We start from the raw sequence: 18,564 nt of genomic DNA, 5'->3' as shown, positions 1-18,564 counted from the left end.
TAACAAATTCCTCAAAAATCCAGCACAATCATCTTCAGAAACCAAAGTCATCTCTGTGTTGATATATTTAAATATATAAGTGATATTGAAGTTGTGATTCATGAATTTCATGTTGACATCCAAGAAACCGAAGTTGATAATGTCAAGCTTGAAGAGGGATAAACCCTGTCTTTTAGCAGACAAAATATTCATAATTGTTGTCCTGTTGTAATTTTGATACTGATACGGTTACTCTTGTGTATGAATATTCATATGTGTACCTAAGTGGCGTTTTTGAGAGAATGACTCACCACAGATGTCGCAATGATATGGTCTTTCACCTGTATGAATACGTCTGTGATTAGTTAAACTGCTATTTCGAGAAAACGATTTACCACAGATATTACAAAGATATGGCTTCTCTCCTGTATGAATATGTCTGTGATTATTTAAAGTAATGTTGTGAGAAAATGATTTACCACAAATATCACACTGATATGGGTTTTCTTCAGTATGAATACGTGTGTGACTAATCAAATAGCTATTTGTAGAGAATGATTTACCACAGATATCACAATAATATGGCTTCTCTCCTGTATGAACACTTTTGTGTTTAATCAAGTCACTACTTCCAGAAAATGTTTTACCACAGATACTACAATGATATGGCTTCTCGCCTGTATGAGTACGTTTGTGTTTAAGCACGTCGCCACCTTGAGAAAATGATTTACCACAAATATCACAATGATATGGCTTCTCACCTGTATGAGTACGTTTGTGTTTAAGCATGTCGCCACCTTGAGAAAATGATTTACCACAAATATCACATTGATATGGCTTTTCCCCAGTATGAATACGTTTGTGACGAGCTAAAGTTTCTTTAGTGGAAAATGAGTTACCACAGATATGACAGTGATGTGATTTTTCCCCAGTATGAATGCGTTTGTGACGAATTAAGTAACTACTGGTAGTGAAAACTTTGTCACAGATATTACAATGAAATGGCTTATCTACTGTATGTGTGTATGAGTGTGTAGTCAAGGCACTCCTTTGAGAGAATGACCAACCACAAATATTACAGTGATATGGCTTCTCTCCTGTATGAACACGTTTGTGTTTTTTCAAGTAACTAGACTCAGAAAATGATTTACCACAGATATCACACTGATATGGTTTTTCTCCTGTATGAATACGTTTGTGACTAGTTAAAGTACTATTTTGAGAGAATGATTTACCACAGATGTCACAGTGATGTGGTTTTTCCCCAGTATGAATGCGTTTGTGATGAATTAATTGACTACTGCTAGTGAAAGATTTATCACAAATATCACCATGAAATGGCTTCTCTCCTGTATGAATACGTTTGTGACTAGTTAAAGTATTATTTTGAGAGAATGATTTACCACAAATATCACAGTGATATGGCTTATCTCCTGTATGAACACGTTTGTGTGATTTCAAGGGACCAGACCCAGAAAATAATTTGCCACAGATATCACAGTGATATGGTTTTTCCCCAGTATGAATACGTTTGTGATAAGTCAAAGAAGCACTTTGAGAGAATGATTTACCACAGATATCACAATGATGTGGTTTTTCCCCAGTATGAACACGTTTGTGACAAGTCAAAGAACCCCTTTGAGAGAATGATTTACCACATACATCACAGTGGTGCGATTTCCCTCCTCTATGAATGCATTTGTGTTTGGTTAAGGCTCTTTCTTCACCGAATGAATTACCACAGACATCACAATGATATGGCTTCTCTCTTGTATCAGAGGTTTTTGGTTTAGTCAAATTATTCATTATGAGAGAATAATCTGTCATAAATATCACAATAATAGTGTGTTTTTCAAAATTCTGTGGATGTTAGTGTTTAGTTGTGTCACTATTTCCAGAGAATAATTTAATGTTATGTTTCTTTCATTTGTGATTTTACTCAATGTCTAAAGTAGAAAATTTATATTAAGAGTATGATGTATTGATGAATGTTTCTTGTTAATACGTGGACGTCCTTCAGTCAAGGAAAGTCAATAAAAACATCAGAGGCACATCTGATTGAAGAAATTTCTTTTATGTTGACACGATGTGATATCCTGAAATAAGAAAAGAGGCAGTAAGATAAAGTGGATAGTTAAACAACAGAGTAATTCAATTTTACGAAATCAATTGTCATCCATTTAATAACTACGTTTGCATGGGGCAGAATCCATTGAGGCATTGAATCTGTTACAACATTCTGTATATAGATGAATTGCTTCCACATTTCTCTAATTATTTATCTGTTTTCTTTCTCTTCTCTCCTTTCACTTGTTTCACCTGTGAAGTGGCATGGCTTAGTGGTTAGGGTATTTCACTCACAATTGTAAAGTTGTGAGTTTGATACACAGTGGTGCAATGAGTCTCCAAGCCATTTTATTTCACTTTGCATTAGTCCACTCAGGTGTCAAAAATGAGTTTCACCTGTAATTCAAAGGGCCAGTCTTCTCACCATCTGTGTCATGCTGTGCCTCCCTGAAGACTATATCAAGGGTCCCCAGGTCTGTGGAATACTCAGCCATTTGCATGTTAATTCCATGAGCAGGCTTTTCAGTTGAATGGCTAAACTAAAACACAGAGTGTCAGTTACTGTGGCCATGCTGGAGTATTTCTTTTATAGATTTCATTTAAAAATACCAATTTTTAAGAAAGTGACGAGGAAACGAAGTCGGTGGGGTACATTTAAGTAATTACCCCAGACGAATTTATAGTTATTCTATCAGAATTAATTAGGCAAGTTTCCTCTTATTGTGCAGTAATCAAATGGGATCTTTTCCTTTTGAAGGCCTAAATTAATTCAATTGTCACGCGTGTAAAAAACCCCGAAAGCAATGGAAAGTGATTTAAACAATTAACAATCAAAATCAAACAAGGACAGACATCGACCCAGTTCGTAACTGGTACTTAACTTATCGACCCCGAAAGGATGAAAGGCAAAGTCGACCTCGGCGGAATTTGAACCCAGGACGTAACGGCAGACGAAATACCTATTTCTTTACTACCCACAAGAGAATTAAACACAGAGGGGACAAACGAGGACAGACAAACGGATTAAGTCGATTACATCGACCCAGTTCGTAACTGGTACTTAATTTATCGACCGCACAAACAAACAAAAGGGAACACAGTGTAAATAACGGACAGAGTCAAAACTATTGAAAAGGTTGCAAGACGAAACGAAAATTTTAGGGAAACAAAAATAATAAGTGGAAATTTTATCGGTGAGTGTGTTAAATAATAAGGCACTAAAAGAGGATGACTCTTCCCAGACACAACAGAATTAATTAATGTGGTAGTCTTCAACCGTTCCCCTCACCTTTTACTAATTAATAATGACACATTACTTTCATTTTACCAATTAATTTCCTTTATATCACATATAAAAGTCGATCATAGGTTTTCCTAAACAACAGATCAACATTTCAGTTAGGAAGTTATTAAGATGAGCAAATATATTTTCCTAATTGTTGTCAGGTTCCCGCTTCGAAAAATAATTACTGTAACATCGAGAGGGTTACATAATTCTATTCTTTACATTATCATTATTAGCCGTTAATTTCCTTTATATCACATGTAACAGTCGATCATAGGTTTCCATAAACAACAGATTAACATTTCAGTTTGGAAGTTATTAATTAAGACGAACAAATATAATTTTCCTAATTTTGTTAAGATTCCGATTCGAAATAATTACTTTATGATCAAGAGGTTCACATAATCCTTTTATTACATTATTATTAGTAGTAGTAGTAGTATCACCTTTACAGACTTAAAGTAAATCTTTGTCAACTTACCGCATTCAAATATAAACAACGAGTCAGTGATCAGTAATTAAGCACCTTAATTAATAATTTACAGGGACCACGTGGTTTGGAGTGTTGTAAAAGTTATTTCCCTTTAGCTGGACGTATTTCTTTTTTTCTCCAACAGATGACTCTACTATCCCATTCTGTGAACATCTTCATCTTGAAGAGTTTTCAAATTTTCACCAGAAAAGCTGAATTTTTATTGGGAGCTGTAGCCTCAAAAACAAGCCTGGGACCTTCTCACTTTGACCGGCAGATTTTATAAATAATTTCTTTGTAAATAACCACTTTTAAACTTCGTATACTTGTAGAATGTTGTTACATATAACATCTTTTTCTCTTGGCTTTCTTGAGAAAATTTCTGTAGTTTCTAAGCTATTTGTTGTTAAATTTCTTGCATTTCGGCAATTTCAACAAATCAATGACGTCTATTGAGGTGAATACAATTTCTGCTGTTCTTTGTTGGATACACCGAAGAACTTTCATAATGCAGTCATTTTTCACTTGTAAAACATGTCCTACCCATCTGCACTGAATCCTCATCAGTATGCTATGGATACTGGACATACCACATATTTCAAAGATTTTGACATTTGATGTCTTATCTTGCCATTTTGCTGCATATGTGAAAAGTTTCAAGTTTCCTTATTTGTCTGCAGAAGGCAGTCCATGCTTCTGCCCCATTCAGAAGTATGCTTCAAATACAAGATTCGTATACATTTATTTTAGTTATCAGACTGATATCATGTTCAAACACACACATACATATATCAAATTAAATACACAATTGAAAGGGCTACTACTAGTTTCATGCTATTATGATACTTGAACAGGGATATTTATAATCTATGCCATGTATTTTAAGGGCATACAGCCAAATCTGTCTGCAATCTGGAACAGCACCCTGGCTTGACAGCTCACGTCACATGATCATCATTGTTCAACCGTGGTCGAGACAATGGAATTTACTATGTTACGCCAGACTTCACGGTCCATCATAGCATTACAGAGGTCCTGTTGCTGGATGCCTGTATCCCTGGAGACTACCTCAGGGTAGGAGTGTGCGCCCTCTGGTATTGCGAGTAGATGGCTTCCAGAGGAGAAGAGTAGAAATTAATTCTTTTTCAGCTCTACAACAATGTCCAGCAAACTGGACTCTCCTACCTTTCACAAGAGATGACACAGGTGGTAATTTCCCATATATTTGCATTTTGGTTGGATGGCACTTCCATGAGAGATTTTGAGCTCTCATAAGGAGGCGAGTGTAGGTTCCATCCAACCGCCTCTCAAGCTTCTTTGATAACGTCCAGGTTTCTGAGCCATATAGTAGAATTGGTTCGACTGTGGCTTTGAATATCTCAAGTTTGAAGTCTCAACTTAGATTTGATGACCAGATCTTATGCATGTCATTACAGGCTGACCAGGCCATACCCTTTCTAGTTAGAAAGTCTTTTCCAGATGATGATATGTATGACCCAAGGTATTTGTAATCAGAAACCATATTTAAAGGTGCACTGTTGAGAGTGTGGATGATGCAATCACTGTTGGACAGGCACTTGTTTATGTATTCAGTTTTGGCCTCATTGAGGTAAAGACCTACACAATTTGAGGCCTGTTCAAGAGATTGTAAAAGAGACTGGGCATTGGAGAGAGAATCACACACTTTCTACCTTTGTCGCTCCAAAGATTTGGCACCAATCTCAAATCATTCCAATACCCAAAAAAGGCGATTTGTCCCTCGTCACCAACTACAGGGGCATATCTCTAATGTCAATTGCTGCAAAACTGTACAACAAACTGATCCTAAATCGTCTTGTCCTTTATTGAACCTTTGCTCCGAAAGAACCAAAATGGATTCAGACATGGGCGCTCAATGCTGAGCCAGATACTATGCCTGCGCAGACTTATTGAAGAATCAAAAGCATTTAATCGCGATCTTGCAATGGTATTTGTAGACTTCTCTAAAGCGTTCGATTCTGTAGATAGGTACAAGATGTTTGAAATCCTTAAGCTCTATGGGATACCAGGCAAAATTATTTCTGCCATCAAGGTCCTCTACACAGATACGTCTTCAACCATCTTAACCCCTGATAGAGAAACATCATCTTTCTCAATCAAAGCCGGAATACTGCAGGGAGACACCTACGCCCCATTTCTTTTCTTCATTGTTGTTGATTATGTGCTACGTATGTCAGTTGATACCATCTCTGGCAGTTTCAAGTTTCCTTATTTGTCTGCAGAAGGCAGTCCATGCTTCTGCCCCATTCAGAAGTATGCTTCAAATACAAGATTCGTATACATTTATTTTAGTTATCAGACTGATATCATGTTCAAACACACACATACATATATCAAATTAAATACACAATTGAAAGGGCTACTACTAGTTTCATGCTATTATGATACTTGAACAGGGATATTTATAATCTATGCCATGTATTTTAAGGGTATACAGCCAAATCTGTCTGCAATCTGGAACAGCACCCTGGCTTGACAGCTCATGTCACACTTGCCCACCCAAGCCTACAGACAAAAGGATGATGATGATCAAAACACAACAAAGACAAAATCAATGTCCCTTTCAAATTTTATTCCTTATTCCCATACATTTATTCTCTCATAACAAATTCCTAAAAAATTCAGCACAATCCTCTTCATTTACATATATACATGCCAGTAGCGCCTGACTAGCCCCCGCGCCGGTGGCATGTAAAAGCACCCTCTACACTCTCGGAGTGGTTGGCGTTAGGAAGGGCATCCAGCTGTAGAAACTCTGCCAGATCAAGATTGGGGTCTGGTTCGCCAGACCTCAGTCAAATCGTCCAACCCATGCTAGCATGGAAAGCAGACGTTAAACGATGATGATGATGACATGTGTTGAAGTTGATATTCATAAATTTCATATAGACATTGATGAAATTGAAGTTGATAATATGAAGCTTTAAGAGGAATAACCTGTTTTTCATCTGACAAAATATTCATAATTTTTGTCCAGTTGTAAATTTTGACACTGACATGTCAAACTTGTGTATGAATACTCACATGTGTATTTAAGAGGCATTTTTGAGAGAATGATTTACCACAGATATCACAATGATATGGCTTCTCTCTTGTATGAATACATTGGTGTTTAATCAAGTCACTATTTCCAGAAAATGATCTACCACAGATATTACAACAATATGGCTTCTCTCCTGTATGAACGCGTTTGTGTCTTGACAATTCCCCACTTTGACTGAATGATTTACCACAGATATCACAATAATATGGCTTCTCCCCTGTATGTGTAAGTATGTGCCGATTCAAGATACTACTAGTAGAGAATGGTTTACCACAGATATTACACTGATATGGCTTCTCTCCTGTATGAATACGCTTGTGACTAGTTAAAGTGCTATTTACAGAAAATGATTTATCACAGATATCACACTGATATGGTTTTTCACCTGTATGAACACGTTTGTGAACAGTCAAGTAATTATTTCTAGAAAATGATTCACCACAGATCTTACAATGAAATGGCTTCTCTCCTGTATGTGTACGTTTGTGTAAAGCCAAGTTACCACAACCTGAAAATGATTTACCACAGATATCACAATGAAATGGCTTCTCACCTGTATGAATACGTCTGTGCCTAGTCAAATGACAACTTACAGAGAATGATTTACCACAGATATCACAATGATATGGCTTCTCTCCTGTATGAATACGTTTATGACTAGTTAAAGTGGTATTTCGAGAAAATGATTTACCGCAGATATTACAAGGGTATGGCTTCTCTCCTGTGTGTGTATGTTTGTGTTTAGACAAGTCTCCCCTTTGAGAGAATGATTTACCACAGATATCACAGTGATATGGTTTCTCTCTTGTATGAGTATATTTGTGACTAGTTAAAGTGCTATTATCAGAAAATGATTTACCACAAATATCACACTGATATGGGTTTTCCTCAGTATGAATATGCTTGTGACCAGTCAAATGACCATTTTGAGAGAATGATTTACCACAGATATCACAGTGATATGGCTTCTCTCCTGTATGAACACATTTGTGTGATTTCAAGGAACAAGACCAAGAAAATAATTTGCCACAGATATCACAGTGATATGGTTTTTCCCCAGTATGAATACGTTTGTGATAAGTCAAAGAAGCACTTTGAGAGAATGATTTACCACAGATATCACAATGATGTGGTTTTTCCCCAGTATGAACACGTTTGTGACAAGTCAAAGAACCCTTTTGAGAGAATGATTTACCACATACATCACAGTGATGTGATCTCTCTCCTCTATGAATGCATTTGTGTTTGGTTAAGGCTCTTTCTTCACCGAATGACTTACCACAGACATCACAATGATATGGCTTCTCTCTTGTATCAGGGGCTTTTGGTTTAGTCAAATTATTCATTATGAGAGAATAATAAATATCACAATAATAGTGTGTTTTTCAAAATTCTGTGGATGTTAGTGTTTAGTTGTGTCACTATTTCTAGAGAATAATTTCATCTTATGTTTCTTTCATTTGTGATTTTACTTAATGTCTAAAGTAGAAAATGAAAACTGTCAAATCTTTTGTAAAGTTATCCAACGTTAATTAACCTGTTAATTGATAATCTCCTCTACATTCCAGACAGTGAAGACAAACAATGTTGTTGTTAAATACAATGTCCAGAAATTTTTCCCCATCATTTGTCGAAGATCAAATTTATATTAAGAGTTTGATGTATTGATGAATGTTTCTTGTTAATACATGGACGTCCTTCAGTCAAGGAAAGTCAATAAAAACATCAGAGGCACATCTGATTGAAGAAATTTCTATTATGTTGACATTATGTGATATTCTGAAATAGGAAAAGAGGCAGTAAGATAAAGTGGATAGTTAAACAACAGAGTAATTCAATTTTACAACGTCAATTGTCATCCATTTAATATCTACGTTTGCATGGGTCAGAATCCATTGAGGCATTGAAACTTTTACAACATTCTGTATATAGATGAATCGCTTCCACATTTCTCTAATTATTCATCTGTTTTCTTTCTCTTCTCTCCTTTCACTTGTTTCACCTGTGAAGTGGCATGGCTTAGTGGTTAGGGTATTTCACTCACAATTGTAAAGTTGTGAGTTTGATACACAGTGGTGCAATGAGTCTCCAAGCCATTTTATTTCACTTTGCATCAGTCCACTCAGGTGTCAAAAATGAGTTTCACCTGTAATTCAAAGGGCCAGTCTTCTCATCATCCGTGTCATGCTGAATCTCCCTGAAGACTATATCAAGGGTCCCCATGTCTGTGGAATACTCAGCCATTTGCATGTTAATTCCATGAGCAGGCTTTTCAGTTGATTGGATAAACTAAAACACAGAGTGTCAGTTACTGTTTTACCCAGGGACTGTGGCCATGCTGGAGTGCTTCTCTAAGCGATTCCATTTAAAAACACCAATTTTTCAGAAAGTGATGAGAAAACGAAGTCGGTGGAGTACATTTAAGTACTTACCCCAGATGGATTTGTAGTCATTCTATCAGAATTAATTAGGCAAGTTTCCTCTTATTGTGCAGTAATTAAACGTAAAGAACATGTATCGATTTTAAATTACCGTTAATCTACGAAATCTTTTATCTATTTACTTTCTATCACATGTAATGATTTTGATTTACCGTTAATCTGCCAAATCTTCTGAAATATAGTCATGGAAAATTTCATTAAAAAATTACAATCCAAAAGTGAGTAGGAAAGAAATTCGGTGGGGCACATTTATGTACTTATACCAGACCAATTAGTTAGTCTATCACAATTAATTAGGCACCTTTTCTCTCATTATGCAGTAATTAAATGTAACGAACATCTAACGATTTTGAATTAACGTTAATCTGCCGAATCTTTTATTTATTTACTTCATATCACATGTAACTCTCATCAGACTTTACTCTAAAAGTTCAAATTCCACCGAGGTTCAATTTGCCTTTCAGACTTTCGAGTTCAATAAAATAAGAAGCAGGGGTCTTAATACAATAGAATTACACCTCCCAACCAAATTACAGGCCTTAAGTAAAAATGCTTATCATCATCATCATCGTCGTTATTATTTATACAGTCTGAAAAGAATTTAAGTCAAATCTCGACTTCAGCGGAAAGTTCTGAGTTCAAATACGGCAGAGGTCGATTTTGCCTTTCATTCCTTTCTGGAAATACTGGGGTCCATATATTCTTAATTCTTTATTGCCCAGAAGGGGCTAAACACAGAGGGGACAAACAAGGACAGACAAACGTATTAAGTCGATTACATCGACCCCAGTGCGTAACTGGTACTTAATTTATCGACCCCGAAAGGATGAAAGGTAAAGTCGACCTCGGCGGAATTTGAACTCAGAACGTAGCAGCAGACGAAATACCGCTAGGCATTTCGCCCGGCGTGCTAACATTTCTGCCAGCTCGTCGCCTTGGGGTCCATATATTCCACTTCTCGCTCACATGAAAGGTTGCTGGCCCTGGGCCAAAATTTGAAATTTTTATGTTTCTTTATTACCCACAAGGGGCTAAACACAGAGGGGACAAACAAGGAAAGACATAGGTATTAAGTCAATTACATCGACCCAGTTCGTAACTGGTACTTAATTTATCGACCCCGAAAGGATGAAAGGCAAAGTCGACCTTGGCGGAATCTGAACTCAGAACGTGGCGGCAGACGAAATACCTGTTTTGTTATTACCCACAAGAGGCTTAAAGACAGAGGGGACAAACAAGGGCAGACAAACGGATTAAGTCGATTACATCGACCCAGTTCGTAACTGGTACTTAATTTATCGACCGCACAAACAAACAAAAGGGAACACAGTGTAAATAACGGACAGAGTCAAAACTACTGAAAAGGTTGCAAGACGAAACGAAAATTTTAGGGAAACAAAAATAAGAAATAAGTGGAAATTCTATCGGTGAGTGTGTTAAATAATAAGGCACTAAAAGAGAATGACACAACAGAATTAATTAATGTGGTAGTCTTCAACCGTTCCCCTCACCTTTTACTAATCAATAATGACACATTACTTTCATTTTACCAATTAATTTCCTTTATATCACATATAAAAGTCGATTGTAGGTTTTCCTAAACAACAGATCAACATTTCAGTTTGGAAGTTATTAATTAAGACGAGCAAATTATATTTTCTTAATTGTTGTCAGGTTCCCGCTTCGAAAAATAATTACTGTAATATCGAGAGGGTTACATAATTCTATTCTTTACATTATCATTGTTAGCATTATTATCACCGTTACAGCCTTAAAGTAAATCTTTATCAACTTACCGTATTCAGACTTAAACAGCGAATCAATGATCAGTAATTAAGCACCTTAATTAATAATTTAATTGGTGGCAGCAAAGTGGAGTTGAAGTTATTTCCCTTTGTAAAGTTGTATTTCTTTAATTCTCCAATAGATGGCTCTACTGACTGGTTGGTTTCGTTCCGGTTTTTTCTTAATCCCAATTTTCATCAGATTATTTTAATAAAATGTACTCATATATTCTGCTATAAAACTCTACTAGGTACGGATCTTTTCGGTTTGAACGGCAGTTTTTTTAATTAAGTGTTTAGTTACTCTTTACTCTCATACTTGTTCCAGTCATTTGACTGCGGCCATGCTGGAGCACCGCCTTTAGTCGAGCAAATTGACCCCAGAACTTATTCTTTTGTAAGCCCAGTACTTATTCTATTGGTCACTTATGCCGAACCGCTAAGTAACGGGAACGTAAACACACCAGCATCGATTGCCAAGCAATGCTAGGGGGACAAACACACACACGTATATATACACATATATAACGGGCTTCTTTCAGTTTCCTTCTTCCAAATCCACTCACAAGGCTTTGGTCGGTTCAAGGCTATAGTAGAAGACACTTTCCCAAGGTGCCACGCAGTGGGACTGAACCCGGAACCAGGTCGTTGGTAAACAAGCTACTTACCACACAGCCACTCCTGCACCTACGTGGAATTTATTTTAAAAAACTGCCGTTCAAACAGAAAATCTCCATCCACTCTAGCAACGTGAATGAACATCACACCCAACGAAATGGGTGATTATGAGCGGAATAAAGAAGCAGTTTTATTTAGATCGGTATCAAGAGGAGAGGAGGGACAATAATTGGAACAGAGAGGAAATACTGTGGGGGAGGGAACCGGAAGAGCGATGGCATGACGTCACGTCCCGATGCCACGCCCACAAGACGGATTATTTCTTAAGGTATTTGCGGTGAAGTCATGAACTGGAAACAGTCGTAGGATAGAATATGTGAGTAGACTTTGTTATAATAATCTGGTGGAAATTTGAAAGTGAAGTTGTTGACTGAATGCGACGAAGAAAAAGACCGGAACGAATCCAACGGATCTTTTCGGTTTGAACGGCAGTTTTTTCTAGCGGTGTCATATGAAATTATGACCCAGGGCCAGCAATGTTTCATTCAGGCGGGACCTGAGTTTTTCTCGAAAAGGATAAAAGGCGAATTCGGCTGCGGTCTTATTTGAGCTTGCCGCCAAGTGAATAAAATAATGACGATGATAATCCTTTCTACTAGAAGCACAAGGCGTCGGAAGCACATGTCCCTTCTATGTTAGCCCCCCCCCGGGGGGGGGGGGGTAATTAAGAAATCATTCCGATGAGATCCACTTTCATCCTTTCGGAGTTGTTTAACGTCTGTTTTCATTGCTGGCATGGGTTGGACGGTTTGACTGAGGCCTGGCAAGCCAAGGAGGCTGCACCAGGCACCAAATTGGGATCATTTCGGTTTGAACGGCAGTTTTTTCTAGCGGTGTCATATGAAATTGTCACCCATAATTATGACCCTAGTATTGATCTATTGCATTTCAATCTATTTTCGGGTTAGGGTGAGGGGAAGGGAATCTTGTTTTCTTGACAAATGTAAATAAACCCAATCTGTTTCTTAAACGAGGGACATATTCATACGGCACAGAATATTTTCACCTCAATAGACGTCATTGATTGATTGAAATTGAAGAAAAAAAACAACAAATATCTTACAAACTATAGAATTTTCTCAATAAAGCCAAGAGAAAAAGATGTTTTATAAACACATTCTACCAGTATACGAAGTTTAAAAGTGTTTAGTTATGTGGAAATTATTTTAAAAAACTGCCGTTCAAATGGAAAAGATCCCCAAATTGATCTTGTAATATTTCTAGAGCTGGATGCACTTCCTAACGCCAACCACTCTGAGAGTGTAGTGGGTATTCTTTACATGCCACTGACATCAACCAAGTTTGAATCGTGCTTTTTACATGCCACCGGCACAAGATCCAGTTGAGGCAGCAAAAGGCTCAATGCCTCAATGAATTCTGACCCCTGCAAATATTGACGTTAAATGACTAAGAGTGTTTAAGGGGTTGATGTCGTACATTAGTATGCCCGGCGAAATACTTAGCGGTATTTCGTCTGTCACTACAGTTTTTAGTTCAAATTCTGCCGAGGTCAACTTTGCCTTTCATCCTTTCGGGGTCGATAAATTAAGTACCAGTTACACACTGGGGTCAATATAATCTGTTTGTCTGTCCTTGTTTGGCCCCTCTGTGTTTAGCCCCTTGTGGGCAGTAAAGAAATAGGTATTTCGTCTGCCGTTACATTCTGAGTTCAAATTCCGCCAAGGTCAACTTTCCAGGGCAATAAATTATGTACCAGTTGCGTACTAAGGTTGATCTAATCAACTGGCTCTCTGCCACCAAATTATGGGCCTTGTGCCTAGAGTAGAAAAGAATATTTGCAATGTTGAATTGCTATGTCATTTAACTATCCTCTTTATCTCACTGACTCTTTTTTTTCTGTTTCAGAATATCACATCCTGTTGACATAAAAGAAATTACTTCATTCAGGTGTGCCTCTGATATTTTATCAGCTTCCATCAACCAAAGGAAGACGATATATTTATAAGGAGCATTCATCAATACATCAAACTCATCTTATAAAGGAAATCTGTGAAAAACAACAGCAAAATATTTCTTCTGGACGATGGAATTAACAGCAACAATTTGAAGTCTTTGCTGTCTGGAATATAGAGGAGATGATTGCTTTACAGGTTAATTAAGCTTGGATAACTTTACAAAGGCGTAGACAATTGTCACCTCCTGATTTAGATATTAAGCAAGATCTCAGCTGAAAGAAACGGCATTAAATTATTCCCTAAAAATAGTGACAAAACTGAACACAAACATTTTCATAGAAATGAAATAAACACTATCATTGTGATATTTATGACAAATTATCCTCTCATGATGAATCCTTTAACTGAAGCAAATAACCCTGATACAGGTGAGAAACCATATCACTCTAATACCTGCAGTGTATCATTCTCTGATAGTGGTGTCTCGACTATACATGAACATAAACATACAGGAGAAAAGCCATATCGTTGTGATATCTGTGGTAAATCATTCACTCAGAGTAGTGACTTAATTAAACACATACGTACACATACAGGAGAAAAGCCATATCGTTGTGATATCTGTGGTAAATCATTCTCTCAGAGTGGTCATTTGACTGCACACATCCGTACACATACAGGAGAAAAGCCCTGTCATTGTGATATCTGTGGTAAATCATTCACTCACAGTAGTGACTTAATTAAACACATACGCACACATACAGGAGAGAAGCCATACCATTGTGATATCTGTGGTAAATCATTGACTCGACATGATGCCTTGACTAAACACAAACGTACACATACTGGAGAGAAACCATATCATTGTGATATCTGTGGTAGATCATTCTCTCATAGTAGCAACTTAATTAAGCACGTACGTACACATACAGGAGAGAAGCCATACCATTGTGATATCTGCGGTAGATCATTCTCTAATAGTAGCAACTTGATTAAACACAACCGTACACATACGGGAGAGAAACCCTATCATTGTGATATCTGAGGTAAATTATTCCCTCAAAAAGGTCGCTTAAGTATACATTTGAGTATTCATACACAAGTGTAAAAATATCAATATCAAAATTTATTACAACATATCAACAATTATGAGTTTTTCGTCTTCTACCAGACAAGGTTTATTCCTCTTCAAGCTTGATGTATTCAACTTCAATTTCATGAATATCAACTTCAGTATCATGGATATATCTAAATATATCAACACAGTGAGAACTTTGATGTTTGAAGAGGATTGTGCTGGAGTTTTTGAGGAATTTGTTTGGAGAGAATAAAGGAATGAGAATAATGAATAAAAGTTTGAAGTGACATTGATTTGGTCTTTGTTGTGTTTTCATCATGGTCGAATTTGTGTTTCATCCTTTAAAGGTTGATAAATTGAGTACCAGTTGCATACTAGAGTCGATCTAATTGCCTGGCCCCTCCCCATAAATTTTGGGCCTTGTGCCTAGAGTAGAAAAGAATATTTGCAATGTTGAATTGCTGTGTCATTTAACTATCCTCTTTATCTCACTGACTCTTTTTTTCTATTTCAGAATATCACATCCTGTTGACATAAAAGAAATTACTTCATTCAGATGTGCCTTTGATAGTTTATCAACTTTTATTGACTAAAGGAAGACGATATATTTATAAGGAGCATTCATCAATACATCTACGTTTTTATATAAAGAAAGTCTATGACAAAATATTGCGAAATATTTCTTCTGGACGATGGAATTAACAGCAACAATTTGAAGTCTTTGCTGTCTGGAATATAGAGGAGATGATTGCTTTACAGGTTAATTAAGCTTGGATGACTTTACAAAGGCGTAGACAATTGTCACCTCCTGATTTAGATATTAAGCAAGATCTCAGCTGAAAGAAAAGGCATTAAATTATTCCCTAAAAATAGTGACACAACTGAACACAAACATTCTCATAGAAATGAAATAAACTCTATCATTGTGATATGTATGACAAATTATCCTCTCATGATGAATCCTTTAAATCAACCAAAAACCACTGATGCAGGAGAGAGGCCATATCACTCTAATACCTGTCAGAGTGGTGTCTCAACTATGCACAAACATACACATACAGGAGAAAAGCCATATCATTGTGATATTTGTGGTAAATCATTCTCTCGTAGTAGTCACTTAACTGACCACAAACGTATTCATACAGGAGAGAAGCCATATCGTTGCGATATCTGTGGTAAATCATTCTCTCACAGTAGTCATTTGACTAGACACAAGCATAAACGTACGGGAGAGAAGCCCTATCGTTGTGATATCTGTGGGAAATCATTCTCTCAAACTGGTACCTTGACTAAACACAAACTTACACATACAGGAGACAAGCCATACCATTGTGATATCTGTGGTAAATCATTCTCTCAAAATAATGACTTACATGCACACAAACGCATTCATACAGGAGAGAAGCCATATCATTGCAATATGTGTGGCAAATCATTCTCTCATAGTGGTTACGTAATTGACCACAAACGTACACATACAGGAGAAAGGCCATACCATTGTGATATCTGTGGTAAATCATACTCCTATAATAATCAGTTGACTATTCACACACGTATTCATACTGGAGAGAAATCGTATCATTGTGATATCTGTGGTAAATCATTCTCTCAGAGTGGTTATTTGACTAGACACAACCGTATTCATACAGGGGAGAAGCCCTATCATTGTGATATCTGTGGTAAATCATTCTCTCAAACTAGTAACTTAACTGACCACAAACGTACACATACGGGAGAGAAGCCATATCATTGTGATATCTGTGGTAAATCATTCTCTCATAGTAGTTACGTAACTGACCACAAACGTACACATACAGGAGAGAAGCCATACCATTGTGATATCTGTGGTAAATCAATCTCTGACAGGGGTACGTTGATAACACACAGACTTACACTCATAGCAGAGAAGCCATATCATTGTGATATTTGTGGTAAATCGCTTTGTAGAAGTGTTGTCTTGTCTGAACACAAACGTACACATACAGGATAGAAGCCATATCAGTGTGATATCTGTGGTAAATCATTCTCTCATAGTAGTTACGTAACTGACCACAAACGTACACATACAGGATAGAGGCCATATCATTGTAATATCTGTGGTAAATCATTTTCGCAAAGGGGTACGTTGAAAAACCACAAATTTACACATATAGCAGAGAAGCCATATCATTGTGATATTTGTGGCAAATATTTCTCTCAGAGTTGTGTCATGACTAAACAGAAACGTACACATATAGGCGCGAAACCATATCATTGTGATATCTCTGGTAAATCATACTTTAGAAATAGTTGACTATTCACAAAACCTGTTCATACAGGAGAGAGGCCATATCATTGTGGTATCTGTGGTGAATCATTCCCTCAAAAAGGTCACTTAAGTAGACATTTGAGTATTCATACACAAGTGTAAAAATATCAATATAAAAATTTATTACAACATATCAACAATTATGAGTTTTTTGTCTTCTACAAGACAAGGTTTATTCCTCTTCAAGCTTGATGTATTCAACTTCAATTTCATGAATATCAACTTCAGTATCATGGATATATCTAAATATATCAACACAGTGTGAACTTTGATGTTTGAAGAGAATTGTGCTGGAGTTTTTGAAGAACTTGTTAGGAGAGAATAAAGGAATGGAAATAAGGAATAAAAGTTTTGAGTGACATTGATTTTGTCTTTGTTGTGTTTTCGTCATCATCATCATCCTTTGACCTTCATGCTCCTACCTCGTTTAAATAGTAAAACATCAATGTAGAGCTGTGGATAGCCCACCTATGTACCCACAGCGTATACTGACATATATCATCATCATCATCATCGTTTAACGTCCACTTTCCATGCTAGCATGGGTTGGATGGTTCAACTGGGGTCTTGGAGGCCAGGAGGCTGCACCAGGCTCCAATCTAATCTGGAAATGTTTCTACAGCTGGGTGCCCTTCCTAATGCCAACCACTCCGTGAGTGTAGTGGGTGCTTTTTACATGCCACCGACACAAGTGCCAGACCAAACAAGACTGGTGAACGGCCACGCTCGGATGGTGTTTTTTACCTGTCACCGGCATGGAGGCCAGGTGAGGCTGGCAACAGCCACAATTGGGTGGTGTTCGTTACATGCCGCTGGCACGGAGGCTGGTCGATGCAGTGCTGGCTACGTAATATCTCTGGTAAATCATACTTTAGAAATAGTTGCCTATTCACAAACCTGTTCGTACAGGAGAGAGGCCATATAGTTATGACACCTGTGGTAAATCATTCTTGCAAAAAGGTCTACCACTTAAGTAGACAAAAATATCAACATCAAATTTATAGAAACCTCTCAAATTTTTCTGAAATTCATCATCATTTTCGTTTAGCGTCCGCTTTCCATGCTAGCATGGGTTGGACTGTTCAACTGGGGTCTGGGAAACCAGAAAGCTGCACCAGGCCCAGTCTGATTGACTCTTGGTCACACGTTGGATCAGTGTCCTCCAGTCAGTTCTATCCTGGGCTGCTTCTTTCAGATTGGCTATGTCCATTCCGGTATCACTTTTGATGGTGTCAAGCCAGCAGGTTCTTGGTCGGCCTCTTCCTCTCTTGCCACTGACCATTCCATAAATATAATATCTATCTATCCGCTCAGTCAAAGTAGACTCTCGGTTACTTGATGGATCAGTGTCCTCCAGTCAGTTCTATCCTAGGCCGCTTCTTTCAGATTGGCTATGTCCATTCCGGTATCACTCTTGATGGTGTCAAGCCAGCGGGTTCTTGGTCGGCCTCTTCCTCTCTTGCCACTGACCATT

At 37.4% G+C, this 18,564-nt stretch overlaps 2 protein-coding genes across 7 annotated transcripts in view; one reads left to right on the top strand and one right to left on the bottom strand.

The window, feature by feature from the left end:
• The window catches only part of LOC118768180 (zinc finger protein 271-like), a 31,668-nt gene extending 22,686 nt beyond the window's left edge, over nt 1-8,982 (bottom strand). The window contains exons 1-3 of the mRNA XM_036514142.1: nt 8,930-8,982; nt 6,927-7,458; nt 1,127-1,572 (exon numbers count right to left, since the gene is read on the bottom strand). Of these exons, the coding sequence (XP_036370035.1) occupies nt 1,127-1,572; nt 6,927-7,458; nt 8,930-8,982 (1,031 nt within the window). The remainder of the gene's footprint in view (nt 1-1,126; nt 1,573-6,926; nt 7,459-8,929) is intronic.
• The window catches only part of LOC115225439 (early growth response protein 1-like), a 424,836-nt gene extending 407,238 nt beyond the window's left edge, over nt 1-17,598 (top strand). For 3 of the 6 annotated variants that reach the window (XM_036514190.1, XM_036514193.1, XM_036514194.1), the window contains exons 2-3: nt 15,297-15,999; nt 16,504-17,598. In XM_036514190.1, the coding sequence (XP_036370083.1) occupies nt 15,717-15,999; nt 16,504-16,772 (552 nt within the window). In that variant the 5' untranslated portion in view covers nt 15,297-15,716 and the 3' untranslated portion in view covers nt 16,773-17,598. Of the gene's footprint in view, nt 1-10,159; nt 10,165-13,796; nt 14,133-14,468; nt 15,076-15,296; nt 16,000-16,503 lie in introns of those variants that run through there. The other 3 variants (XM_036514192.1, XM_036514191.1, XM_036514195.1) reach the window with 3 other exon arrangements.
• The last annotated feature ends 966 nt before the right edge of the window (nt 17,599-18,564 follow it).

Source organism: Octopus sinensis, linkage group LG27 (genome assembly GCF_006345805.1).
Source record: "Octopus sinensis linkage group LG27, ASM634580v1, whole genome shotgun sequence".
Classification (NCBI taxonomy): domain Eukaryota; kingdom Metazoa; phylum Mollusca; class Cephalopoda; order Octopoda; family Octopodidae; genus Octopus; species Octopus sinensis.
The sequence above is the reverse complement of the archived record's forward strand: the minus strand, read 5'-3'. Positions and strand labels throughout refer to the sequence as shown.